The following is a 27,336-nucleotide window of genomic DNA, read 5'->3' as shown; positions in this document are numbered from 1 at the left end:
AAAAAAAATCAATATATTACTAGACAAAACTTTATAATTAATCTATGAACAATTGCATTAGATGTTTCTAATTAAGCATCTAAATTCCAATAGTTATTAAATTTCATCATAATTTTTAAAAATATTTTCAAAGATTCAGTGAACTAGTCTGAACCATGAAGAACCCACCTCTGGAACCAAGCCCTGTTTCATAAAAATCTAAAAAAACTGATTTTACTATGCCAGAAGTACCAGACAGGAAACCTGGCAGACTGACATTTTAAATATTTTATTTTTTATATATCTGTTTGAAATATTATCTTGAACATGAATTGGATATACTTTTCAAAGATCCCAATATGATATTTAGGTTTCATTAAAATTTTATAAAATTCTGGAAAACAGTGACCGGAGTCTTGATTTTTTTTTTGTGCTTATTTTTAGCCTCATTCAGATTTTTTGCAGATTAGATTTTATACAACATATTGTAAAATAAACATTTATGCAAGGAGTCCTCAATAACTGGCTTGAGAATTCTGGGAGCTGAAGTCTACATGTCTCTATTTTTATGCAATACATCTTAATAAATAACAGCTATGATCACATTTAATAACTGAAAGCACAAGACCTATGTTTAAGAGATTGTATGTAAATATATAATTCAATCCTAACATACTTTTTCTTTTTTCAAGTTTGCATTAAGGAAGAAAGTTTCCTTTACACACCAAAATTGTTTCCAGAAAATTAATGGCATGTGATAATTAATTGTGAATACATTGATGTGGCCATTAATGTATGAGAATCTGGAATGCATATAAATTTGTATCAAGGTCTCTTTGACTTATATCTGGCAATAAAATACAAGCAAAACAATATTTAAACAACAAAAACTTGACTTAAAAAGGAAAAGGGAAATACAAACAAAGCTAATATAATTCTGCATGGTAAATGCAAACAAATATAGTATATTTTATTACAATGTCAGACTAAATTGTGAACTTTAAATTTGAGAGCCAATGCAGGAAAATTGTTAATAAATTGATACAACATAAACATGTTGGACATCAAAAGGCCATTGTCTTCAGCAAATTCAGAACTTAAACAAATTCATTGTCCTTGAAATAATAAGTAGTTCATACTAAACTAGGGCTGTCAAATTTGCCACCTGCAGGGAGCATGCATTACCCACTAGCTACACCCACCCAAGTTTAGCAAAGGGAGGAAAGTGACGATATGTCACATGATGACAAGGCGACATCATAAGTTTCATACCCATGTATTAAATAATTCAGATATCTCTTAAAATTATTTTCAATACTATTCTTTCACATAACTGTCTTTTTCTTCCTGGGGAGCATTTTAGAAGTCAATTCCCCTACAAGTTCAAATTTTGATTATTTAAGAAATAGTTTGCACATTAATATAATCCCACCATATTGAGAATCCATTTACCATCTTTTCAAGATATTGTATTAATTAATTCTCAACTGGATTTCTTTTCAGCTTCAAAAGAAATAAACCCTGTTACATCAAAGTCTAAAGAATTCGACTATACCAAGTCAGAAGAACCAGTCAGAAAATTTGGTATAATGATTTTTAAATATTTCTTCCCTCTACTTTGAGTATGTCTACTGTATTCATATACTATACGAATATGAAATCCATATTTTGCGGTTGTGCTTTTTTTCAGTTTCAACTGAGGATAATTATCTTCCTAAACTCTTGACTACGCCAGAGTTTCCAATTACCAAACCTGGTAATGATATGTTCCTATATTTGATAAAATCTTGTATATTGTGATTGCTGGTTAGATAATGCATTCTTTATGGTTACCTAGTAACAAATTGATTAAAACTTAATAAAAACTTTGACAGACATACTGGTTGATCATATGCAAAGCTTTACTACGTCTAACCACAATCTTAGAAGAATCCAACAATAAATAATTCTTTATAGGGCTATTCTTACAATTATTTTCTTGCAATTATTTACACCGGAAGCAGAATAAGAACACGGACACTAAGAGCTGGATTTAAAATGGTCACTTTTATTAAAGTTAAATGAACTTTAAATGATTATCGTCAAATAACCAGGACCTGCAGAGGCCATTAAAAATTTGGGGGTGGAAATAATTCACAAATGAACTTCCTGGGCAACTATTAGCGTAGCTCCTTGCTGAACAAGGTGAAGGTACCATGCCTTCACCTGGATCCTGGCCACGTCCAGGCATGTGGGAGGGCTCACCATCCCATCCCCTTCCAGTTATTGGAATAGGTGAGTCCCAAGGGCAGCCCTCCCCAATCGCCCAGGCTGGTGCTGACACCATGGGCTCCTGGCAAGAAGCTGCCCATCATCTTTAAAGATGCCCAAAGGAGAACACAAAGTTGCTACAACCGCCCAATTTCCACCCCTAACCTGTCAACCCTAGTGACTAAAGGAAAGCCAAATATCAAATCGTGACTAAATGCGCTACACCCCCCAACCAGGCCATCCTCACTCCCCAGTGTGGAATAGATTAAAAAACAGTCACCACTAAATTGCAGAGACTGCAAAAAAATCCAATTCTGCCCCCCACGGGTGACCCCTTTGAGGCACACTGCAAGATAGGGAGGGAGGGTGCCTGCTTCTTGAAGAGCCAGGGGTGAAAAAAAATGTCTCTGGCACAGCCCTATTTATAGGGCTTGCCCAGGCATGACCCCAGCACCAATGGGCGGCGTAGAATGCCGAAGCCCAGCAACAGTGATCTCACGGTCATCTGCGAGATCACGGCCACCTAATTAGGTGGTTTAACAGGCCATGTTCCTTCTGGCCCTGGGGCAGTTTCCTGCTGGCCATTAAAGCAACCAGCCATGCATTTTTCATGAGGTTTCACACATATACACCCATCTCAGAATTTTTTATTCTTCAATTCAAAACCCTTCCAAAGATATGATTGTTTTCAGATGGTATTTTGAATCTTATATTTTACCTTCCCCTAAAATTAAATGTAGATTAAAGTTTAAAGGACCCAACTGCATCATGTCAGCAGTACCAGACATGAAACATCTCTGGAATTTATCTAGTGTATTCCTTTCTGAAATGAACCTGAATTCCAGACTTCCTTGAAATTATAAAACAAATACGTTCTAAATATATTCATTCAATCATGAATGCTGTTTAAAATTGTATAAAAAGGAATTGAAGTACACATTCAAATCTGAAGATGTCACACCATGCCTCTATAGTCCTCTATTGCAGATTTTATTTTTTTATTTATTTTTTTATTTATTTAATTTACAGGCCACCCTTCTTCTAGAAGACATGTGGCTTACAATGGTACAATCATTACAAAAATTAAAATGCCCCAATACATAAAATAAGAACAGATAGAAAGACTAAAACCCAATAATACAACACACAATCACCTATACATACTAGTGGCCAGAACAGAGAGCTATTGCTTAATGGCCTCAGGCTTGCTGACATAAATATGTTTTCAGTGCTTTTCGGAAGGTGACAAGAGTGGGGGCGGTACAAATCACTGGGGAGAGTTGGTTCCAGAGGACCGTGGCAGCAAAAGAGAAGGCTCTCCCCCGTGGTCCCACCAGCTGGCATTGTTTGGAGAACAGGACCAAGAGCAGGCCAACTCTGTGCAACCTAATCAGTCACTGGGATATATGAGGCAGAAGACAGTCCTGTAAATTATCTGGTCCTAAGCCATGTAGGGTTTTACAGGTAATTACCAACACCTTGAATTGGGTATAGAAACCAATTGGCGTCCAGTGCAGCTCACGGAGTGTTGGACTAATATGGGTGTATCTAGGTATTAAGTATTTAAGTATTTATTAGATTTGTACGCAGCCCCTCTCCGAAGACTCGGGGTGGCTCACAACAACAATACAATATACAGAGTACAAATCTAATATAAATTAAAAACAAAATTTAAAACCCATAGATATTAAAAACAATCATTACTGCACAATCATACCATTCTCATGTATTACAGTCAGGAAAGAAGGTGGTATTGAAGGGAAGAGGTAGTTATGCCTGGCGACATAGATAGGTCTTCAACATCTTGTGGAAGGTGGGAAGAGTAGTGGCAGTTCGGATCTCTGGAGGGAGTTGGTTCCAGAGGGCCAGGACCACCACAGAGAAGGCTCTATCCCTGGGTCCCGCCAGATGGCATTGTAGGGTCGATGGAACCCGGAGAAGGCCAACTCTGTGGGACCAGATTGGCTGCTGGGACTCGTGCAGCAGAAGGCGGTCCCGGAGGTATTCTGGTCCAATGCCATGTAGGGCTTTATAGATCACTACCAGCACTTTGAATTGTGACTGGAAACTGATCGGCAACCAGTGTAGGCCGCGGAGTGTTGGCGAAATGTGGGCAGATCTTGGAAGCCCCACGATAGTTCTCGTGGACGCATTCTGCACATCTGAAAGTAGCCCCATGTAGAGAGCGTTGCAGTAGTTGAACCTTGAGGTGATGAGGGCATGAGTGACTGTGAGCCAAGTGACTCCCAGTCCAAATAGAGCCACAACTGGTGCACCAGGCGAACCTGGGCAAACACCCTCCTCGCCACAGCCGAAAGATGGTGCTCTAATGTTAGCTGTGGATAGAGGAGGATGCCCAAGTTGCAGACCCTCTCCGAGGGGGTCAATAACCCCCCTCAGGGTAATGGATGGACGGATGGAATTGTCCTTGGGAGGCAGAACTCACAGCCACTGCATCTTGTCAGGGTTGAGTTTGAGCCTGTTAACACCCATCCAGACCCCAACAGCCTCTAGGCACCAGCACATCACTTCCACTGCTTCACTAACTGGACATGGGGTTGAGATGTACAACTGGGTATCATCAGCATACTGATGATACCTCACCCCATGCCATTGGATGATCTCACCCAGCGGTTTCATGTAGATATTAAATAGCAGGGGGGAGAGGACCGACCCCTGAGGCACCCCACAAGGGAGAGACCTAGAGGTCAACCTCTGACCCCCCACTAACACTGACTGTGACTGACCAGAGAGGTAGGAAGAGAACAACTGAAGGATAGTGCCTCCCACTCCCAACCCCTCCATCTGGCACAGAAGGATACCATGGTCGATGGTATCGAAAGCCGCTGAGAGGTCAAGGGGCTGGAGCGACACCACCTTCTCAACAACCTTCCCCATAAAGGGAAGGTTGGAGAGTGGACAATAGTTATTAAGTACAGCTGGATCCACGGAAGGCTTCTTGAGGAGGGGGCGCACAAGTGCCTTCTTGTAAGGAGCCAGAAAGGACCTTCCTCAAAAAAGTGTTGACAATCTCCTGGACCCAGATCCGTGTCACCTCTCTGCTGGCCGAAACCAACCAAGAGGGACACTGATCCAGTAGACAGGTATACCCATCACAGCTTGTGCAGCTGCATGCTGGGCAGGTTGAAGTCTCTGAACATTCTTCAAAAGTAGCCCCAATCTAATACAATATATTACTTCATAATAGAACTATGCATAAGGATGACATTTTAACATATAAAGCTTTGTAAGAAGCTTAGGGTACACAAGTGTAACCATATTCCTTCAATAAGCACACTGTAAATTTATTTTGGAATTGTTTGCTTTTTTTCAGTTTCAGCTGAAGATGATAATTATTTTCCTAAAATTTTGACCACATCAGAACCGCCAATCACCGAACCTGGTAATAGTGGCTTCTCACATGTTTGATAAATTTGAATTTAGTTTGTTTGTGCATGAGAATTTTTCCCAATGGCAATGTAGAGTTTCTACACTGGCCATAACTTTGAAAGACATACTTGTGGATAATATGTAGAGCTTCAATTCAGAAAGGCACAGTATTAGGGGACCATTCTTATTGTATTGTGTTACATTTGAAAAACATTTTATGAAGATATAACTCACCCTGTGAGAATAGTTGCTTCTTCAGTTCAATATCCTTCAATATGATTAGAATAACAATGTATATTGAATCATGTACTTTGTTGTCAAATGTAAACTAACTTTAGATAGGACTTCATTTCAGCTTCCTCTAAACCAAGCCGGGTTCCAACACAGCCCAAACAACCTGACTACAGTATACCAGAAGTACCAGATATGAAACATGGTAGAGTGACCTTTTTTACATGCTTCATTCTTCCTCTGGAATGTATCCACTGTATTCCTTTCTGAAATGAACATGAACTCCAAAATTCCTTGAAATTATAATATTCCACAGAGGATTGAAATTCATCTAATAAAATATGTTAGTTAATTGTAGGACCATGTATAACAATTCTACCTCACGTTAGAAGGGCTTGTAGGCAATAAGGGGTACATTGGTGTAACTATCTCCTTAAATATGGACATTGGAAATGTATCTTGGGGTCCTTTTCTTTTTTCTAGTTCCAACTGAGGATGATAATTATCTTCCTAAAGTCTTGACAACACCCGAACTGCCAATTACTAAATCTGGTAATTATGTGTTCTCATATGATTGATAATGGGTAGATCAAGATCTCCTGGGGACTACTTAGAAGCAATTTTTTGATTGAACATAACTTTGAAAGACATGCCCATAGACCATATGCAGAGTTATAGAGATGCATAGTATTGGGAGAATATTCACTTTTTGAAGCTACTTTAGATCTTTATTTTCCCAGGATTTAACTTTCATTACCCTCTGGGGATTATTTCTCCCTCCATAACACGGTATTTTGAATCCTACACTTTGCTGTCAAATGTAGATTAATTTTAGACTGAACTTCATTTCAGAGTCCTATAAACCAGTTCAGCAAAAGTATAACGAACCTGACTACATTATCCCCACAGTGCCAGACAAGAAACATGGTAGAGTGACTTTTTTAACATGCTTCTTTCCACTTCTGGAATTTATCTAGTGTATTCCTTTATTAAATGAACATGAACTCCAGTCTTCCTTGAAATTATAAAAGCATATGTTCTAAATATATGTTGTACAAAACTTGAATATGGACACCACAAATATATCTTCGGGTTCTTTCTTTTTTTCTAGTTTCAACTGTGGATGCTAAATACATCCCTAAAGTCCTGACCTCGCCAAAACTTCCAATTACCAAACCTGGTAATTATATGTTCTCATATGTTTGATAAAATTATATGTGGAGTGATTATTCATAGATTAAGTTTCCTGGTGGTTGTTTTTCTGCATTGAAGAGAATTTAAAAGAAAATGAACTTCATTAGAGAGATGGATAGTGTTTAAAGACCAGATAGTTCTTGTCATGCTAGGTTTTCCCAAAATTTCCCATTATCCTTTGAAAATTCTTCCTTCGAATTCTATTCATATTATACGATTAGTATCACAGTATTTTGAATCCTCTACTCCCTGTCAGATTGCAGACTAATTTTATACTCAACTTCCTTTCAGTTTCTTATGAACCAAGTCCTGTTCAATCAAAATTTAAAGACCCTGGCTACATCATTGCAGAGGTTACAGACAGGACACATGGTAGAGTGACTTCTTTTACATTCTACACACTTTACAAGATAAATTCTTGCCCCTATCTAGTGGAAACTAATCTAAAAGGTTTACAAAATCTGCAAATTAGCATATGTACAAGTATTAAGAATACTGTATTATTGAATCATGAATGCTATACAAAACCGAGTAAAATCCTGAGTCCCTCTATATGAAAGATCAAAATCGTTCCAAGACGATATAATTCTCCCCAATAGTGTCGTGCCTCAAAATTCCGTTTTCAGATGAAATAGCTTCTAGGTTTATATACCATAGGTGAAACCACGTCTCTATATATAACGTGACCTTATTTGGGGACTGTTTGATTTTTTTCTAGTTTCAACTGAGGACGATAATTATCTTCCTAAAGTCTTGACCACACCAGATCTTCCAATTACCAAATCTGGTAATTATGTGTTATCATATGATTGATAAAACTTTATACAATATGATTGTTCTATTTATTTTTTATTGATTGATTGATTTTGTCCAATACACAATGAGGGTTTTAGTGGGTATATACATAGTGAGATGAAACTCTCCTGTTGGCTCCTTAGAAGCACAGAACTTCTGATTGAACATAACTTTATAAGATATGCCCAGGACCATTGGCAGACATTTAGAGACGCATAGTATTGGGACAACATTCACTTTCCAGCCCCTTTAGATATTTATTTTATTAAATTTACACAATGTATACTTGGTAGATCAACCACTACTTAGAAGCAAATAATATCTGATTGAACATAACTTTGAAAGGCATGCTTGTAGATTACATTTAGAGCTTTAGAGATACATAGTATTGGGAGATCATTCACTTTTCCGCCTCTTTAGATCTGAGTTTCCCAAGATTCAATCCCCATTACATCTTGAGAATTCTTTCTCATTCCGTTCAAAATCCTTTCATAAATAACACGGTAGTTTGTAGCCTGTAGATGAATTTTTTACTGGACTTCCTTTCAGATACTTATAAACCAAGCCCGGTTCCTCCAACGTATAATGAAACCAACTACATCATGCCTGCAGTACCAGACAAGAAACATGGTAGAGTAACTTTTTTAACATGCTTCTTTCCATCTAGGGAAGATCATGTGTTACTTAATTGTAGAATCATGTATAACAATTCAACTCAGGATAGAAGAGCTCGTAGGCAACTTGTGGTACATTGATGTAATTGTCTCCTTGAATATGGACACTGGGAATATATCTTGGGGTTCTTTCCTTTTTTTCTAGTTTCAACTGTGGATAATAAACATCTTCTTAAAGTCTTCACCACGCCAGATCTTCCAATTACCAAATCTGGTAATTACGTATTCTCATATGGTTGTTAAAAATGTATACAGTGTATAGTTGATAGATCAACCAATACTTAGAAGCAAATGATTTCTGATTAAACATAACTTTGAAAGGCATGTCACATATGCAGAGCTTTAGAGATATACAATATTGAGGGAACCTTCACTGTTCAAACCACTTTATTTTCTCAAGTTTTAACACCCATTACACCTTGGGAATTCTTTTTTCTTCCATTCAAAATCCTTTCATAAGTAACATGGTAATTTGAATCCTGTAGATTAATTTTAGACTGGACTTCTTTCAGATTCTTTTCAACCAAGCCAAGTTCCGCCAAAGTATAAAGAAACCGATTACATCACGCCTGCGCAACTAGAAAAGAAACATGGTAGAGTGACTTTTTTAACATGCTTCTTTCTACCTCTGAAATTTATCTAGTGTAATTTTTCTGCAATGAACATGAACGCTGATCTTCCTTTCTTCACAGTAGTACTGAGTCTCATAGTTACATTTTAAGAAAAAATAGGTCTTAGGCTTATATACCGTAGGTGGAATCCCCTCCATATGTACAATGTGACCTTATTTGTGGATTGTTTTGGTTTTTTCTAGTTTCAACTGAGGATGATAATTATCTTCCTAAAGTCTTGACCATGCCAGATCTTCCAATTACCAAATCTGGTAATTATTATTTCCATATGGTTGATAAAAGTTTATGCACTGTGATTGTTGGTAGTTCAAGCACTCCTGGTGGCTACTTAGTGGCAAAGAGTTCCCGACTGAACATAAGTTTGAAAGACATGCTCGTAGACCATATGCAGAGATTTAGAAATGCATTGTATTGGGAGAACATTCACTTTCCAACCTCTTTAGATAATTATTTTCGCAAGGTTTAACTCCCATTACACCTTGAGAATTCTATTTCCTTCCATTCAAAATCCTTTCATAAGAAGCACGATATTTTGAATCCTGTAGATTAATATTAGACTGGACTTCTTTTCAGATTCTTTTCAACCAAGCCAAGTTCCACCAAAGTATAATGAACCCGACTACATCATGCCTGCGGTACCCAAAAAGAAACATGGTAGAGTGACTTTTTTAACACGCTTCTTTCTACCTCTGAAATTTATCTAATCTGTTATGAAATGAATATGAACTTCAGTTTTCCTTGAAATTATAAAAGCATATGTCCCAAATATATGCTGTACAAAAATGGATAGGAGACATTCAAACTTGAAGACATCAGACCCGGCACACCAAAAGGTTATCTGATGGACTTCCACTGAGAATTAAAATTCATCTAAGACAAAGTGTTAGTTAATTGTAGGATCCTGTATAACAATTCCACTCAAGATAGAAGAGCTTGTAGGCAACCTATGGTACATTGGTATAACTGTCTCCTTGAATATGGACATTGGAAATATATCTTGGATTCTTGGATTCTTTTCTAGTTTCAACTATGGATTATAAACATCTTCCTAAAGTCTTGACCACATCAAATCTTCCAATTCCCAAATCTGGTAATTATATGTTCTCATTTGGTTGTTAAAAATTTATACAGTGTATCATTGGTAGATTAACCACTCCTGGTGGCTACTTAGAAGCAAAGAATTTCTGATTGAACATAACTTTCAAGACATGCTTGTAGATTACATTTAGAGCTTTAGAGATGCATAGTATTGGAAGATCATTCACTTTTCAGCCACTTTAGATCTTTATTTTGCCAAGATTCAACCCCCATTATATCTTGAGAACTCTTTCTCATTCCGTTCAAAATCCTTTCATAATTAACATGGTAATTTGAATCCTGTAGATTAATTTTAGACTGGACTTCCTTTCAGATACTTATAAACCAAGCCCAGTTCCTCCAAAGTACAATGAAACGGACTACCTCATGCCTCCAGTACCAGACAGGAAACATGGTAGAGTGACTTTTTTTAACATGCTTCTTTCTACTTCTGGAGTTTATCTAGTGTGTTTCTTTATGAAATGAGCTTGAACACTGGTCTTCCTTTCTTCACAGTAGTGTTGAGCTTCATAATTCCATTTTCAGAAAAAAACAGCTCTTAGGCATATATATCGTAGGTGGAACCACGTCTACATGTGCAATGTGACCTTATTTGGGGATTGTTTGGTTTTTTGTAGTTTCAACTGAGGACGATAATTATTTTCCTAAAGTCTTGACCATGCCAGATCTTCAAATTACAAAATCTGGTAATTATTTATATTCATATGCTTGATAGAAAATTATACAGTGTGATTCTTGGTAGTTCAAGGAATCATGATGCTATTTAGGAGCAAAGAGTTCCTGATTGAACATAACTTGGAAAGACCAGCTGATAGACTATATGCAGAGCTTAGAGATGCATAGTATTAGGAGAACATTCCCCTTCCATAAGGTGAATGATAATTATTTTCCCAAGGTTTAATTCCCATTAGACCTTGAGAATTCTTTTTCCTTCCGTTCAAAATCCTTTCATAAGTAACATGGTAATTTGAATCCTGTAGATTAATTTTAGACGGGACTTCCTTTCAGATACTTACAAACCAAGCCCGGTTCCGCCAAGGTTTAATGAACCCAAGAACCTCATGCCTGCAGTACCAGACAAGAAACATGGTAGAATAAATTTTTATACATGCTTGTTTCTACCTCTGGAATTTATCTAGTGTATTTCTTTATGAAATGAGCTTGAACGCTGGTCTTCCTTTCTTCACAGAAGTGTTGAGCCTCATAATTCCATTTTGGGGGGAAATAACTCTTAAGCATACATGTAGCTGGAACACATGTACAATGTGACCTTATTTGGGGATTGTTTGGTTTTTTCTAGTTTCAACTGAGGATGATAATTATCTTCCCAACGTCTTGACCACGCCTGATCTTCCAATTGCCAAATCTGGTATTTATGTATTCTCATACCTTTGGTAAACATTTATACAGTGTGATTGTTGGTAGATCAAGCACTCCAGCTGGCTACTTAGCAGCAAAGAGTTCCTTATTGAACATAACTTTGAAAGACATGCTTGTAGATTACATTTAGAGCTTTAGAGGTACATAGTATTCAGAGATCATTCACTTTTCAGCCACTTTAGATCTTTATTTTCCCAAGGTTCAACTCCCATTACATGTTTAGAATACTTTCTCATTCTGTTCAAAATCCTTTCATAAGTAACACTGTAGTTTCTATTGTGTAGATTAATTCTTTCCATGTCGGGAATTTATCTCATGTATTTCTTTATGAAATGATCTTGAACACTGGTCTTACTTACTTCACAGTAGTGTCGAGCACTATAATTCCATTTTAAGAAAAAATAGCTGTTAGGCATATATATTGTAGGTGGAACCACGTCCACATGTACAATGTGATCTTATTTGGGGATTGTTTGGTTTTTTCTAGTTTCAACTGAGGACGATCATTATCTTCCTAAAGTCTTGAACACATCAGATCTTCCAATTACCAAATCTGGTAATTATTTATTTTTATATGGTTGATAAAAATTTATACAGTGTGATTGTTGATAGAGCAAGCATTCCAGCTGGCTACTTAGAAGCAAAGAGTTCCTGATTGAACATAACTTTGGAATACATGCTTGTAGATCATATGAAGCTTTACAGATGTATAGTATTGGGAGAACATTTACTGTTCAAATCACTTTAGATCTTTATTTTCCCAAGTGTTAACCCCCATTACACCTTGGGAACTCTTTTTCCTTCCATACAAAATCCTTTCATAAGTAACATGGTAATTTGAATCCGGTAGATTAAGTTTTGACTGGACTTCCTTTCAGATACTTATAAACCAAGCCCAATTCCGCCAAAGTATAATGAAACCAACTACATCATACCTACGGAACCAGACAAGAAACATGGTAGAATGACTTTTTTAACATGTTTCTTTCCATCTCGGGAATTTAGCTAATGTATTTCTTTATGAAATGAGCTTGAACGCTGGTGTTTTTTTCTTCTGTTGAGCCTCATAATTCAATTTTAAGAAAAAATAGCTCTTAGGATTATATACCGTAGGTGGAACTACGTCCACACGTACAATGTGACCTTATTTGGGGATTGTTTGTTTTTTCTAGTTTCAACTGAGGACAATAATTATCTTCCTAAAGTCCTGACCACACCAGATCTTCCAATTACCAAATCTGGTAATTATATATTTTCATACGGTTGATAAAAATTTATACAGTGTTATTGTTTACATAGAAACATAGAAGATTGACAGCACAAAAAGACTGCATGGTCCATCTAGTCTGCCCTTATACTATTTCCTGTATTTATTTTTGGATGGATATATGTTTATCCCAGGCATGTTTAAATTCAGTTACTGAATTTAAAGTTTAGAGTTTATAGATCAAGCACTCCTGGTGGATTCATAAAAACAAAGAGTTCCTGATTGAACATAACTTTGAAAGACATGCTTGTAGATTACATTTAGAGCTTTAGAGATGCATAGAACTCCCATTACACCTTGAGAATTCTTTCTCATTCCGTTCAAAACCCTTTCATAAGAAGCACAATATTTTGAATCCTTTAGATTAATTTTATACTGGACTTCCTTTCAGATTCTTATAAACCAAGCCCGGTTCCACCAAAGTATAATGAACCTGACTATATCATGCCTGCCGTACACGAAAAGAAACATGGTAGAGTTACCTTTTTTAAATACTTCTTTGTACCTATGAAATTTATTTAGTGTATCTATTATGAAATGAATATGAACTCCAGTCTTCGTAGAAATTATAGAGTTCTAAATATATGCTGTGCAAAACTGTAGAAAAAAGAATAGGAGACATTCAAACTTGAAGACATCAGACTCGGCACACATAAAGATTTTCTGATGGACCTCCACTGAGGATTAAAATTCATCTATGTCCATATGTTAGTTAATTGTATGATCATGTATTCCACTCAAGATAGAAGAGCTTGTAGGCAACTTGTGGTACATTGGTGTAACTGTCTCACTTTCCAGCCCCATTGGAACTTTATTTTCCCAATTTTAACACCCATTACACCTTGGGAATTATTTTTTCTTCTGATCAAAATACTTTCATAAGTAACATGGTAATTTGGATCCTGTAGATTAATTTTAGACTGGACTTCCTTTCAGATACTTATAAACCAAGCCCAGTTCCACCAAAGTATAATGAACCTGACTACATCATGCCTGCGGTACTCGAAAAGAAACATGGTAGAGTGACTTTTTTAACACGCTTCTTTCTACCTCTGAAATTTATCTAATCTGTTATGAAATGAATATGAACTCCAGTTTTCCTTGAAATTATACAAGCATACGTTCCAAATATATGCTGTACAAAACTGTACAAAAAAGAATAGATGACATTCAAACTTGAAGACAACAGACCAGGCACACATAAAGATTCTCTGATGGACCTACACTGAGGATTAAAATTAATCTAAGACCATGTGTTACTTAATTGTAGGATCATGTATAACAATTCCACTCAGGATAGAAGAGCTCGTAGGGAACTTGTGGTACAGTACATTGATGTAATTGTCTCCTTGAATATGGACACTGGGAATATATCTTGGGGTTCTTTCCTTTCTTTCTAGTTTCAACTGTGGATGATAAACATCCCCCTAAAGTCTTGACTACGCCAAGTCTTCCAATTACCAAATCTGGTAATTATGTATTCTCATATGGTTGTTAAAAATGTATACAGTGTGATTGTTGGTAGATCAACCACTCCTGGTGACTACTTAGAAGCTAAGAGTTCTGATTTAACATAACTTTGAAAGGTATGCTCATAGACCATTTGCAGAGCTTTAGTGATGTACAGTATTGAGGAAACCTTCACTGTTCACACTACTTTAGATCTTTATTTTCCCAAGTTTTAACACCCATTACATCTTGGGAATTCTTTTTTCTTCCATTCAAAATCCGTTCATAAGTAACATGGTAATTTCAATCCTGTAGATTAATTTTAGACTGGACTTCCTTTCAGAAACTTATAAACCAAGCCCAGTTCCTCCAAAGTATAATGAACCTGACTACATCATGCCTGCGGTACCCGAAAAGAAACATGGTAGAATGACTTTTTTAACACGTTTCTTTCTACCTCTGAAATTTATCTAATGAATCTGTTATGAAATGAATATATACTCCAGTTTCCCTTGAAATTATAAAAGCAAGAGTTCCAAATATGTGCTGTACAAAACTGTACAAAAAAGAATAAATGTCATTCAAACTTGAAGCCATCAGACCAGGCACAGATAAAGATTCTCTGATGGACCTCCACTGAGGATTAAAATAATGTAAGACCGTGTGTTACTTAATTGTAGAATCATGTATAACAATTCAACTCAGGATAGAAGAGCCCTTAGGCAACTTGTGGTACATTGATGTAATTGTCTCCTTGAATATGGACACTGGGAATACATCTTGGGGTTCTTTCCTTTTTTTCTAGTTTCAACTGTGGATGATAAACATCTCCCTAAAGTCTTGACCACGCCAAGTCTTCCAATTACCAAATCTGGTAATTATGTATTCTCTCATATGGTTGTTAAAAATGTATACAGTGTATAGTTGGTAGACCAACCACTACTTAGAAGCCAATAATTTCAGATTGAACATAACTTTGAAAGACATGCTCATAGACCCTATGCAGAGCTTTAGAGATGTACAGTATTCAGGGAACCTTCACTGTTCAAACCACTTTAGATCTTTATTTTCCCAAGTTTTAAAACCCATTATACTTGGGAATTATTTTTCCTTTTGTTCAAAATACTTTTATAAGTAACATGGTAATTTGAATCCTGTAAATTAATTTTAGACTGGACTTCCTTTCAGATACTTATCAACCAAGCCCAGTTCCTCCAAAGTATACAGAGCCCAACTACATCACGCCTGCAGTTTCAGACAAGAAACATGGTAGAGTGACTTTATTATCATGCTTCTTTCCATCTTGGGAATTTATCTCATGTATTTCTTTATGAAATGATCTTGAACACTGGTCTTACTTACTTCACAGTAGTGTCGAGCACTATAATTCCATTGTAAGAAAAAATAGCTGTTAGGCATATATATTGTAGGTGGAACCACGTCCACGTATACAATGTGACCTTATCTGGGGATTGTTTGGTTTTTTCTAGTTTCAACTGAGGACAATAATTATCTTCCTAAAGTCTTGAACACATCAGATCTTCCAATTACCAAATCTGGTAATTATTTATTTTCATATGGTTGATAAAAATTTATACAGTGTGATTGTTGATAGAGCAAGCATTCCAGCTGGCTACTTAGAAGCAAAGAGTTCCCGATTGAACATAACTTTGGAAGACTTGCTTGTAGATCATATGAAGCTTTAGAGATGTATAGTATTGAGAGAACATTTACTGTTCAAACCACTTTAGATCTTTATTTTCCCAAGTGTTAACACCCATTATACCGTGGGATCTCTTTTTCCTTCCATTCCAAATCCTTTCATAATTAACATGGTAATTTGAATCCGGTAGATTAATTTTTGACTGGACTTCCTTTCAGATACTTATAAACCAAGCCCAGTTCTGCCAAAGTATAATGAAACTGACTACATCAAGCCTACGGTACCACACAAGAAACATGGTAGAGTTACTTTTTTAACATGGTTATTTCAATCTCGGGAATTTATCTAATGTATTTCTTTGTGAAATGAGCATGAATACTGGTCTTCACAGTAGTGTTGAGCCTCATAATTCCATTTTAAGAAAAAATACTCTTAGGATTATATATCGTAGGTGGAACCACATCCACACGTACAAAGTGGCCTTATTTGGGGATTGTTTGCTTTTTCTAGTTTCAACTGAGGACAATAATTATCTTCCTAAAGTCTTGACCACGCCAGATCTTCCAATTACCAAATCTGGTAATTATATATTTTCATACATTGATAAACATTTATACAGTGTGATTGTTGGGAGTGCAAGCACTCCTGGTGGCTACTTAGAAACAAAGAGGTTCTGATTGAACATAACTTGGAAAGGCATGCTTGTAGACTATTTGAAGCTTTGGAGATGCATAGTATTGGGAGAACATTCACTTTCCAGACCCTTTAGATAATTATTTTCCCACGTTTTAACTCCAATTACACCTTGAGAATTCTTTTTCCTTCTCTTCAAAATCCTTTCATAAGTAACACAGTAGTTTGTATCCTGTAGATTAATTCTAGACTGGACTTCCTTTCAGATACGTATAAACCAAGCCCAGTTCCACCAAAGTATAATGAACCTGACTACATCATGCCTGCAGTACCCGAAAAGAAACATGGTAGAGTGACTTTTTTAACACGCTTCTTTCTACCTCTGAAATTTATCTAATGAATCTGTTATGAATTGTATATGAACTCCAGTTTTCCTTGAAATTAGAAAAGCATATGTTCCAAATCTATGCTGTACAAAACTGTACAAAAAAGAATAGGTGTCATTCAAACTTGAAGACATCAGAACAGACACATATAGATTCTCTGAGGATTAAAATTAATCTAAGAACATGTGTTACTTAATTGTAGCATCATGTATAACAATTCCAATCAGGATAGAAGAGCTCGTAGGCAACTTGTGGTACATTGATGTAATTGTCTCCTAGAATATGGACACTGGGAATATATCTTGGGGTTCTTTCCTTTTTCTCTAGTTTCAACTGTGGATGATAAACATCTCCCTAAAGTCTTGACCACACCAGATCTTCCAATTACCAAATCTGGTAATTATTATTTTCATATGGTTGATAAAAATTTATACACTGTTATTGTTGGTAGTTGAAGCACTCCTGGTGGCTACTTAGTAGCAAAGAGTTCCTGATTGAACATAACTTTGAAAGACATGCTCGTAGACTCTATGCAGAGATTTAAAAATGCATAGTATTGGGAGAACATTCACTTTCCAACCACTTTAGATAATTATTTTCGCAAGGTTTAACCTTCCATTACACCTTGATAATTCTTTTCCCTTCTGTTCAAAATCTTTTCATAAGAAGCATGATATTTTGAATCTCATAGATTAATATTAGACTGGACTTCCTTTCAGATTCTTATAAACCAAGCCCAGTTCCACCAAAGTATAATGAACCTGACTACATCATGCCTGCAGTACCCGAAAAGAAACATGGTAGAGTGACTTTTTTAACACGCTTCTTTCTACCTCTGAAATTTTTCTAATGAATCTGTTATGAATTGTATATGAACTCCAGTTTTCCTTGAAATTAGAAAAGCATATGTTCCAAATCTATGCTGTACAAAACTGTACAAAAAAGAATAAGTGTCATTCAAACTTGAAGACATCAGATCAGACACATATAGATTCTCTGAGGATTAAAATTAATCTAAGAACATGTGTTACTTAATTGTAGCATCATGTATAACAATTCCAATCAGGATAGAAGAGCTCGTAGGCAACTTGTGGTACATTGATGTAATTGTCTCCTAGAATATGGACACTGGGAATATATATTGGGGTTCTTTCCTTTTTCTCTAGTTTCAACTGTGGATGATAAACATCTCCCAAAAGTCTTGACCATACCAGATCTTCCAATTACCAAATCTGGTAATTATGTATTCTCATATGGTTGTTAAAAATGTATACAGTGTGATTGTTGGTAGATCAACCACTCCTGGTGACTACTTAGAAGCTAAGAGTTCTGATTTAACATAACTTTGAAAGGTATGCTCATAGACCATTTGCAGAGCTTTAGTGAGGTACAGTATTGAGGAAACCTTCACTGTTCACACTACTTTAGATCTTTATTTTCCCAAGTTTTAACACCCATTACACCTTGGGAATTCTTTTTTCTTCCATTCAAAATCCGTTCATAAGTAACATGGTAATTTCAATCCTGTAGATTAATTTTAGACTGGACTTCCTTTCAGAAACTTATAAACCAAGCCCAGTTCCTCCAAAGTATAATGAACCTGACTATATCATGCCTGCGGTACCCGAAAAGAAACATGGTAGAATGACTTTTTTAACACGTTTCTTTCTACCTCTGAAATTTATCTAATGAATCTGTTATGAAATGAATATATACTCCAGTTTCCCTTGAAATTATAAAAGCAAGTGTTCCAAATATGTGCTGTACAAAACTGTACAAAAAAGAATAAGTGTCATTCAAACTTGAAGCCATCAGACCAGGCACAGATAAAGATTCTCTGATGGACCTCCACTGAGGATTAAAATAATGTACGACCGTGTGTTACTTAATTGTAGAATCATGTATAACAATTCAACTCAGGATAGAAGAGCCCTTAGGCAACTTGTGGTACATTGATGTAATTGTCTCCTTGAATATGGACACTGGGAATATATCTTGGGGTTCTTTCCTTTTTTTCTAGTTTCAACTGTGGATGATAAACATCTCCCTAAAGTCTTGACCACGCCAAGTCTTCCAATTACCAAATCTGGTAATTATGTATTCTCATATGGTTGTTAAAAATGTATACAGTGTATAGTTGGTAGATCAGTCACTACTTAGAAGCAGATAATTTCTGATTGAACATAACATTGAAAGACATGCTCACAGACCTTATGCAGAGATTTAGACATTGTTGAGTCTCATAGTTCCTTTTTTTAAAAAAAATAGGTTTTAGGCTTATATACCGTATGTGGAACCACCTCCACATGTACAATGTGACCTTATTTGTGGATTGTTTGGTTTTTTTCTAGTTTCAACTGAGGACGATAATTATCTTCCTAAAGTCTTAACCATGCCAGATCTTCCAATTACCAAATCTGGTAATTATTATTTTCATATGGTTGATAAAAATTTATACACTGTTATTGTTGGTAGTTGAAGCACTCCTGGTGGCTACTTAGTAGCAAAGATTTCCTGATTGAACATAACTTTGAAAGACATGCTCGTAGACTCTATGCAGAGATTTAGAAATGCATAGTATTGGGAGAACATTCACTTTCCAACCACTTTAGATAATTATTTTCGCAAGGTTTAACCTTCCATTACACCTTGATAATTCTTTTTCCTGCTGTTCAAAATCTTTTCATAAGAAGCACAATATTTTGAATCCCGTAGATTAATATTAGACTGGACTTCCTTTCAGATTCTTATAAACCAAGCCCGGTTCCACCAAAGTATAATGAACCCGACTACATCATGCCTGCGGTACCTGAAAAGAAACATGGTAGAGTGACTTTTTTAACACGCTTCTTTCTACCTCTGAAATTTATCTAATGAATCTGTTATGAAATGTATATGAACTCCAGTTTTCCTTGAAATTATAAAAGCATATGTTCCAAATATATGCTGTACAAAACTGTACAAAAAAGAATAAGTGTCATTCAAACTTGAAGACATCAGATCAGACACATATAGATTCTCTGATGGACCTCCACTGAGGATTAAAATTAATCTAAGACCATGTGTTACTTAATTGTAGGATCATGTATAACAATTCTACTCAGGATAGAAGAGCTCATAGGCAATTTGTGGTACATTGATGTAATTGTCTCCTTGAATATGGACACTGGGAATATATCTTGGGGTTCTAGTTTCAACTGTGGGTGATAAACATCTCCCTAAAGTCTTGACCACGCCAAGTCTTCCAATTACCAAATCTGGTAATTATATATTCTCATATGGTTGTTAAAAATGTATACAGTGTGATTGTTGGTAGATCAACCACTCCTGGTGATTACTTAGAAGCACAGAGTTCTGATTTAACATAACTTTGAAAGATATGCTCACAGACCATTTGCAGAGCTTTAGAGATGTACAGTATTCAGAGAACCTTCACTATTCAAACCACTTTAGATCTTTATTTTCCCAAGTTTTAAAACCCATTACATCTTGGGAATTATTTTTCCTTCTGTTCAAAACCCTTTCATAAGTAACATGGTAATTTGAATCCTATAGATTAATTTTAGACTGGACTTCCTTTCAGATTCTTATCAACCAAGCCTAGGTCCTCTAAAGTATAAAGAGCCCAACTACATCACGCCTGCGGTATCAGACAAGAAACATGGTATAGTGACTTTATTAACATGATTCTTTTCATCTCGGGAATTTATCTCATGTATTTCTTTATGAAATGAACTTGAACACTGGTCTTACTTATTTCACAGCAGTGTCGAGCACTATAATTCCATTTTAAGAAAAAATAGCTGTTAGGCATATATATTGTAGGTGGAACCACATCCACATGTACAATGTAACCTTATTTGGGGATTGTTTGGTTTTTTCTAGTTTCAACTGAGGATGATAATTATCTCCCTAAAGTCTTGAGCATGCCAGATCTTTCAATTATCAAATTTGGTAATTATTTATTTTTAAGTGGTTGATAGAAATTTATACAGCATGATTGTTGGTAGATCAAGCATTACTGGTGGCTACTTAAAAGCAAAGAGTTCCTGATTGAACATAACATTGAAAGACATGCTTGTAAATAACATTTAGAGCTTTAGAGATGCATATTATTGAGATATCATTCACTTTTCAGCCATTTTAGATCTTTATTTACCTAAATTTTAACAACCATTACACCATGGGAATTATTTATCCTTCCATTCAAAATACTTTCATAAGTAACACAGTAATCTGTATCCTATAGATTAACATTAGAGTGGACTTCCTTTCAGATTTTTATAAACCAAGCCCAGTTCCGTCAAAGTATAAAGAACCCGCCTACGGTACTAGACAAGAAACATGGTAGAGTGACTTTTTTAACATGCTTCTTTCTACCTCTGAAATTTATCTAGTGTATTTTTTCTGCAATGAAAATGAACGCTGATCTTCCTTTCTTCCCCAGTACTGTTGTCTCATATTTCCATTTTAAGAAAAAATAGCTCTTAGGCTTATATACCGTAGGTGGAACCACCTCCACCTGTGACCTTATTTGTGGATTGCTTGGTTTTTTTCTAGTTTCAACTGAGGACGATAATTATCTTCCTAAAGTCTTGACCATGCCAGATCTTCCAATTACCAAATCTGGTAATTATTATTTTCATATGGTTGATAAAAAAAATTATACAGTGTGATTGTTGGTAGTTCAAGCACTCTTGGTGGCTACTTAGTAGCAAAGAGTTCCTGATTGAACATAACTTTGAAAGACATGCTCGTAGAGTCTATGCAGAGATTTAGAAATGCATAGTATTGGGGGAACATTCACTTTCCAAACACTTTAGATAATTATTTTCGCAAGGTTTAACTCCCATTACACCTTGAGAATTATTTTTTCTTCCGTTCAAAATCTTTTCATAAGAAGCATGATATTTTGAATCCCGTAGATTAATATTAGACTGGACTTCCTTTCAGATTCTTATAAACCAAGCCCGGTTCCACCAAAGTATAATGAACCCGACTACATCATGCCTGCGGTACCCGAAAAGAAACATGGTAGAGTGACTTTTTTAACACGCTTCTTTCTACCTCTGAAATTTATCTAATGAATCTGTTATGAAATGTATATGAACTCCAGTTTTCCTTGAAATTATAAAAGCATATGTTCCAAATATATGCTGTACAAAACTGTACAAAAAAGAATAAGTGTCATTCAGACTTGAAGACATCAGACCAGGCACACATAAATATTCTCTGATGGACCTCCACTGATTAAAATTAATCTAAGACCATGTGTTACTTAATTGTAGGATCTTGTATAACAATTCCACTCAGGATAGAAGAGCTCGTACATTGATGTAATTGTCTCCTTAAATATGGACACTGGGAATATATCTTGGGGTTCTTTCCCTTTTTTCTAGTTTCAACTGTGGATGATAAACATCTCCCTAAAGTCTTGACCACACCTGATCTTCCAATTACCAAATCTGGTAATTATGTATTCTCATATGATGGTTAAAAATGTATACAGTATGATTGTTGGGAGATCAACCACTCCTGGTGACTACTTAGAAGCAAAGAATTCTGATTTAACATAACTTTGAAAGATATGCTCATAGACCATTTGCAGAGCTTTAGTGATGTACAGCAGAGGTCCCCAACCTTTTTTGCACCAGGGACTGGCTTTAAGCTAGACCAGTTTTCCATGGCCCGGTGTGGGGGGGGAGCTAGCTGTCAGCGGCGCCGTAAAAGGGGCGATCAAGAGAGGAATGGGTGAATGAATGGACGGAGGGTGGGAAGGAAGGAAGGAAAGAGGGAAGGGACAGGAACAGAAGAAGGGTGCAAAGAAGCAAGGAAAGGTGTGAAAGGGGAGAGTAAGAGAGGAAGGAGTGAAAGAAGGGAATGAGGGAGGAAAGAAGGGAGGAAGGAAAAGGAAAGCAAGAAATGGAGGGAGGAAAGGAAGGAAGGAAGGAAGGAAAGAAAGAGAGAAAGAAAGAAAGGGGGAAGGGACAGGAACAGAGGAAGGAAGCAAGGAAACTTATAAAAGGGGAGAGTAAGAGAGGAAGGACTGAAGGGAGGGAGGGAGGGAAGAAGGTAGGAAGGAGAAAGAAAAGAAGAAATAGAGGAAGGGAAGGTAAAAGAGAGAAAGAAAAAGAGCAAGAAAGAAAGCAAGAAAGAGAAAGAAAGAAAGAAAGAAAGGCAACTTCAAAGAAAGGCTCACTGAGCATCTCTCTCTCTCTCTTTCTATCCCTCTTTCTTTCTTTCTCTTCCTTTCTCTCTCTCCTCTTCCTTTATCTCCTCTCTCTCTCTCCCTCTCTCTTTCTCTCCCCCCTCTCTCCCCCTTTCCCTCTCTCTTTCTCTCTCTCCCTCTCTTGCTATCTCTCCCCCCTCTCCCTCTCTCTTTCTCCCTCTCCCTCTCTCTCTCTCCCCTCTCTCTTTCTCTCTCTCTCCCCCTCTTTCTCTCTCTTCTTCTCACTTTCTCTCTCTTGTTTTCTTTCTGTCTCTTTTGCTTTCTCTCTCTCTCACTCTTTCTCTCTTGTTTTCTTTCTCACGCTCTTTCTCTCTCTTGTTCTCTCTCTCTTGCTATCTCTTTCTCTCCCCCCTTTCTCTCACTCTCTCTTTCTCACTTTCTCTCTATCTTGCTGTCTGTTGCTCTCACTCACTCTCGTTCTCTCTCCGTTCTTCTCAGCGGTGACGCGCGCACGCCCTGCCTGTCTCACCTTTGCCGAGAGCACTTTCGTCCCGGGCTCTCAGCAAGGGGGTTGCAAGAGAGACGGGGCAGCGGAGGCCGGCGAAAGTGATATTCAATGTCGGGGGCGCACGGGCGGTTGCGCGCGCTCCCTATCTCCCTGCTAGCCCACTCGGAATATTCAAAATAAGAAAAGCCTTTGCCAGCAAAGGTTTTTCTTATTTTGAATATTCCGAGTGGGCTAGCAGGGAGATAGGGAGCATGCGCAACCGCCCGAGCGCCCCCGACATTGAATATCACCTTCGCCAGCCCCGCCTCTCCTGCAACCCCCTTGCTGAGAGCCCGGGACGAAAGTGCTCTCGGCAAAGGTGAGGCGGGCAGGGCGGGCGTTCCGGGTGCGGGAGGAGCTGCGGTGAAAGGCAGGAGGTGGCGGAGGAGCAGAGGGGGCAGATCGGGCGGGCGGTGGGCAGCGCGGAATGGCTGAGGGGGCCCTGGTGCCGCGGACCGGCTGAAAAACCCCAACGGCCCGGTCCTGGTCCGCGGACCGGCGGTTGGGGACCTCTGATGTACAGTATTGAGGGAACCTTCACATTTCAAACCACTTTAGATCTTTATTTTCCCAAGTTTTAACACCCATTACACCTTGGGAATTCTTTTTCCTTCCATTCAAAATCCTTTCATAAGTAACATGGTAATTTCAATCCTGTAGATTAATTTTAGACTGGATTTCCTTTCAGATACTTATAAACCAAGCCCGGTTCCGCCAAAGTATAATGAACCTGACTACATCATGCCTACGGTACCAGACAAGAAACATGGTAGAGTGACTTTTTTAACATACTCCTTTCTACTTCTGAAATTTATCTAGTGTACCTTTTATGAAATTAACATTAACTCCAGTCTTTCCTGAAATTATAACAGCATGTGTTGCAAATATATGCTGTACAAAACTGTACAAAAAAGAATAGAAATAAACATTCAAACCAGAAGACATCAAACCAGGCACACCAAAAGTTTCTGTGATGGACCCCCCACCAAGGATTAAAATTCATCTAAGACCATGCGTTTTTGAATTGTAGGATTAACAATTGTATCTCATGATAGAAGGACTCATAGGTAACTTGGGGTACATTTCTGTAGCCGTCTCCTTTAGTATGGACTTTTTAAATATATCTTGGGGTTGTTTGCTTTCTTCTAGTTTCAACTATGGATGACAAATTCATTCCTAAAGTCTTGACCACGTCAAAACTTCCAATTATCAAACCTGGTAATTATATGTTCTCATATGTTTGATAGAAATTTATACAGTATGATTATTGGTTGATCATGGACTCCTGGTGGCTACTTGGAAGCACAGAGTTCCTGATTGAACATAATTTTGAAAGACATGCTCGTAGACCATATGCAGAGATTTATAGATACATACTATTGGGAGAATGTTGACTTTTTGAAGCTACTTTACATCTTTATTTTCCCGGGATTTAACTTCCATTACCCACTGGGGATTCTTCCTTCTTCCATAACACGGTATTTTGAATCCTGCACAATGCTAGCATATGTAGATTAATGTAGATTAACTGGACTTTCTTTCAGATTCTTATAAACTGGTTACGCCAAAGTATAAAGAACCCGACTATATCATCCCCACAGTGCCAGAAAAGAAACATGGTAGAGTGACTTTTTTTAACATGCTACTTTCTATCTCTGGAATTTATCTAGTGCATTCCTTTATGAAATGAACTTGAACACTGGTCTTCCTTTCTTCACAGTAGTGTTGTGGCTCATTATTCCATTTTTTTTTCAATAAACTTTATTAATTTTCTTAAAATTGACAAACATACAAACACACACTTAACATAAAATGGGGTTGCAGATACCCCTCTTATTCAAGAAGTCAAATTACAATACAGAAAAAGAATACATTATTAATATCTTAAATCAACCTATTACTTTAAGTGAAAAGAAGAGATTTTATGTTACCTTATTATAAAAGAAAAATAAACTTCGTATATAAGCAAAATTAAAAATTAAATCCTAACCATACTACTATTATGCACACCTAATATTCATTTTTTTACTTCTTCTTTTTCTCTATCCATGTATACACTTTATTCCAAATCACATAAAATTCAGATTCTTCTTGGTTATTTAACCATTATTCCATTTTAAGATGAAATAAATCCTAGGCTTATAGGTGGAACGACGTCCACATGTACAATGTGACCTTATTTGGAAATTGTTTGCTTTTTTCTAGTTTCAACTGAGGATGATAATTACCTTCCTAAAGTGTTGACCACACCAGATCTTCCAATTACCAAATCTGGTAATTATACGTTTTCACATGGTTGATAAAAAACATAGTTTATACAGTGTGATTGTTGCTGGATCAAGCACTCATGGTGGCTAGTTAGAAGCAAAGAGTTCCAGATTGAACATAACTTTGAAAGACATGCTTGTAGACCGCATGCAGAGCTTTAGAGATACATAGCATTGGGAGAACATTCACTTTTTGAAGCTACTTTATATCTTTATTTTCCTAGGATTTAACTCCCATTACCCTCTGTGAATTCTTTCTCCTTCCATAACATGGTGTTTTAAATCCTTTCTTTCTTTCAGATTCTTATAAATCGGTTCTGCCAAAGTATAAAGAACCCAATTACATCATCCTCACAGTGTCAGACAAAAAACATAGTAGTGTAACTTTTTTAACATGCTTCTTTCTACCTCTGGAATTTATCTAGTCTATTCCTTTATGAAATGAACATGAATACTAGTCTTCCTTTCTTCACAGTAGTGTCGTGCCTCTTAATTCCATTTTAAAATAAAATAGCTCTTACACTTATATACCATAGGTGGAACCACGTCCACATGTACAATGTGACCTGATTTGGGGATTGTTTCCTTTTTTAGTTTAAACTGAGGACGTTAAATATCTTCCCAAATTATTGACCACACCAGATCTTCCAGTTACCAGATCTGGTAATTATGTGTTCATAGGCAACTTGTGGTACATTGGTGCAACAGTCTCCTTGAATATGGACACTGTAAATATATCTTAGGGTTCTTTGCTTTTTCCTAGTTCCAATTGTTGATGATAAATATCTTAATTAATTAATTGTTAGTTAATTGTAGCATCATGTATAACAATTCTACCTCACGATCGGTGGACTCATAGATAACTTGGGGTACATTGGTGTAACTAACTCCTTGAATATGGACACTGTAAATATATCTTCAGGATCTTTGCTTTTTTTCTAGCTTCAACTGTGAATGATAAACATCTCCCTAAAGTCTTGACCACACCAGATCTTCCAATTACCAAATCTGGTAATTATATGTTCTCATAGGTTTGATAGAAATTTATACAGTATAATTATTGGTTGATCATGGACTCCTGGTGGCTACTTGGAAGCATAGAGTTCCTGATTGAACATAATTTTGAAAGACATGCTCGTGGACCATATGCAGAGATTTATAGATACATAGTATTGGGAGAATGTTGACTTTTTGAAGATACTTCAGATCTTATTTTCCCAGGATTTAACTTCCATTACCCACTGGGGATTCTTCCTTCTTCCATAACACGGTATTTTGAATCCTGCATAATGCTAGCACATGTAGATTAATGTAGATTAACTGGACTTTCTT

General features: G+C 36.7%; 2 protein-coding genes and 1 long non-coding RNA gene across 3 annotated transcripts in view; all 3 read left to right on the top strand.

The window, feature by feature from the left end:
- Positions 1–13,412, top strand: part of LOC139167122 (target of Nesh-SH3-like) — an 84,895-nt gene extending 71,483 nt beyond the window's left edge. The window contains exons 20-38 of the mRNA XM_070751541.1: positions 1,483–1,563; positions 1,670–1,735; positions 5,564–5,632; positions 5,975–6,055; positions 6,334–6,402; positions 6,703–6,777; positions 6,962–7,030; positions 7,336–7,416; positions 7,763–7,831; positions 8,389–8,469; positions 8,659–8,727; positions 9,328–9,396; positions 9,719–9,799; positions 10,167–10,235; positions 10,557–10,637; positions 11,544–11,612; positions 12,111–12,179; positions 12,796–12,864; positions 13,282–13,412. Coding sequence (XP_070607642.1) covers positions 1,483–1,563; positions 1,670–1,735; positions 5,564–5,632; positions 5,975–6,055; positions 6,334–6,402; positions 6,703–6,777; positions 6,962–7,030; positions 7,336–7,416; positions 7,763–7,831; positions 8,389–8,469; positions 8,659–8,727; positions 9,328–9,396; positions 9,719–9,799; positions 10,167–10,235; positions 10,557–10,637; positions 11,544–11,612; positions 12,111–12,179; positions 12,796–12,864; positions 13,282–13,412 — 1,448 coding nt within the window. The remainder of the gene's footprint in view (positions 1–1,482; positions 1,564–1,669; positions 1,736–5,563; positions 5,633–5,974; positions 6,056–6,333; positions 6,403–6,702; positions 6,778–6,961; positions 7,031–7,335; positions 7,417–7,762; positions 7,832–8,388; positions 8,470–8,658; positions 8,728–9,327; positions 9,397–9,718; positions 9,800–10,166; positions 10,236–10,556; positions 10,638–11,543; positions 11,613–12,110; positions 12,180–12,795; positions 12,865–13,281) is intronic.
- Positions 13,413–13,866: 454 nt separating this feature from the next.
- ABI3BP (ABI family member 3 binding protein) overlaps positions 13,867–27,336 on the top strand; it is a 76,882-nt gene continuing 63,412 nt past the window's right edge. The window contains exons 1-19 of the mRNA XM_070750057.1: positions 13,867–13,907; positions 15,830–15,898; positions 16,221–16,301; positions 16,513–16,581; positions 16,902–16,982; positions 17,349–17,417; positions 17,741–17,821; positions 18,188–18,256; positions 19,042–19,110; positions 19,373–19,441; positions 19,765–19,845; positions 21,582–21,650; positions 21,975–22,055; positions 22,421–22,489; positions 24,426–24,506; positions 24,887–24,955; positions 25,282–25,356; positions 25,943–26,011; positions 26,947–27,015. Coding sequence (XP_070606158.1) covers positions 13,880–13,907; positions 15,830–15,898; positions 16,221–16,301; positions 16,513–16,581; positions 16,902–16,982; positions 17,349–17,417; positions 17,741–17,821; positions 18,188–18,256; positions 19,042–19,110; positions 19,373–19,441; positions 19,765–19,845; positions 21,582–21,650; positions 21,975–22,055; positions 22,421–22,489; positions 24,426–24,506; positions 24,887–24,955; positions 25,282–25,356; positions 25,943–26,011; positions 26,947–27,015 — 1,348 coding nt within the window. The 5' untranslated portion in view covers positions 13,867–13,879. The remainder of the gene's footprint in view (positions 13,908–15,829; positions 15,899–16,220; positions 16,302–16,512; positions 16,582–16,901; positions 16,983–17,348; positions 17,418–17,740; positions 17,822–18,187; positions 18,257–19,041; positions 19,111–19,372; positions 19,442–19,764; positions 19,846–21,581; positions 21,651–21,974; positions 22,056–22,420; positions 22,490–24,425; positions 24,507–24,886; positions 24,956–25,281; positions 25,357–25,942; positions 26,012–26,946; positions 27,016–27,336) is intronic.
- LOC139166472 (uncharacterized) lies at positions 14,290–15,608 on the top strand. The gene is made up of 3 exons (XR_011558958.1): positions 14,290–14,359; positions 15,145–15,213; positions 15,528–15,608. It is a non-coding gene; the product is annotated as an uncharacterized lncRNA (long non-coding RNA).

Source organism: Erythrolamprus reginae, chromosome 4 (assembly GCF_031021105.1).
Source record: "Erythrolamprus reginae isolate rEryReg1 chromosome 4, rEryReg1.hap1, whole genome shotgun sequence".
Taxonomy (NCBI): Eukaryota; Metazoa; Chordata; class Lepidosauria; order Squamata; family Dipsadidae; genus Erythrolamprus; species Erythrolamprus reginae.
Note: the sequence above shows the minus strand (reverse complement) of the source record. Positions and strands in the feature narration are given on the sequence as shown.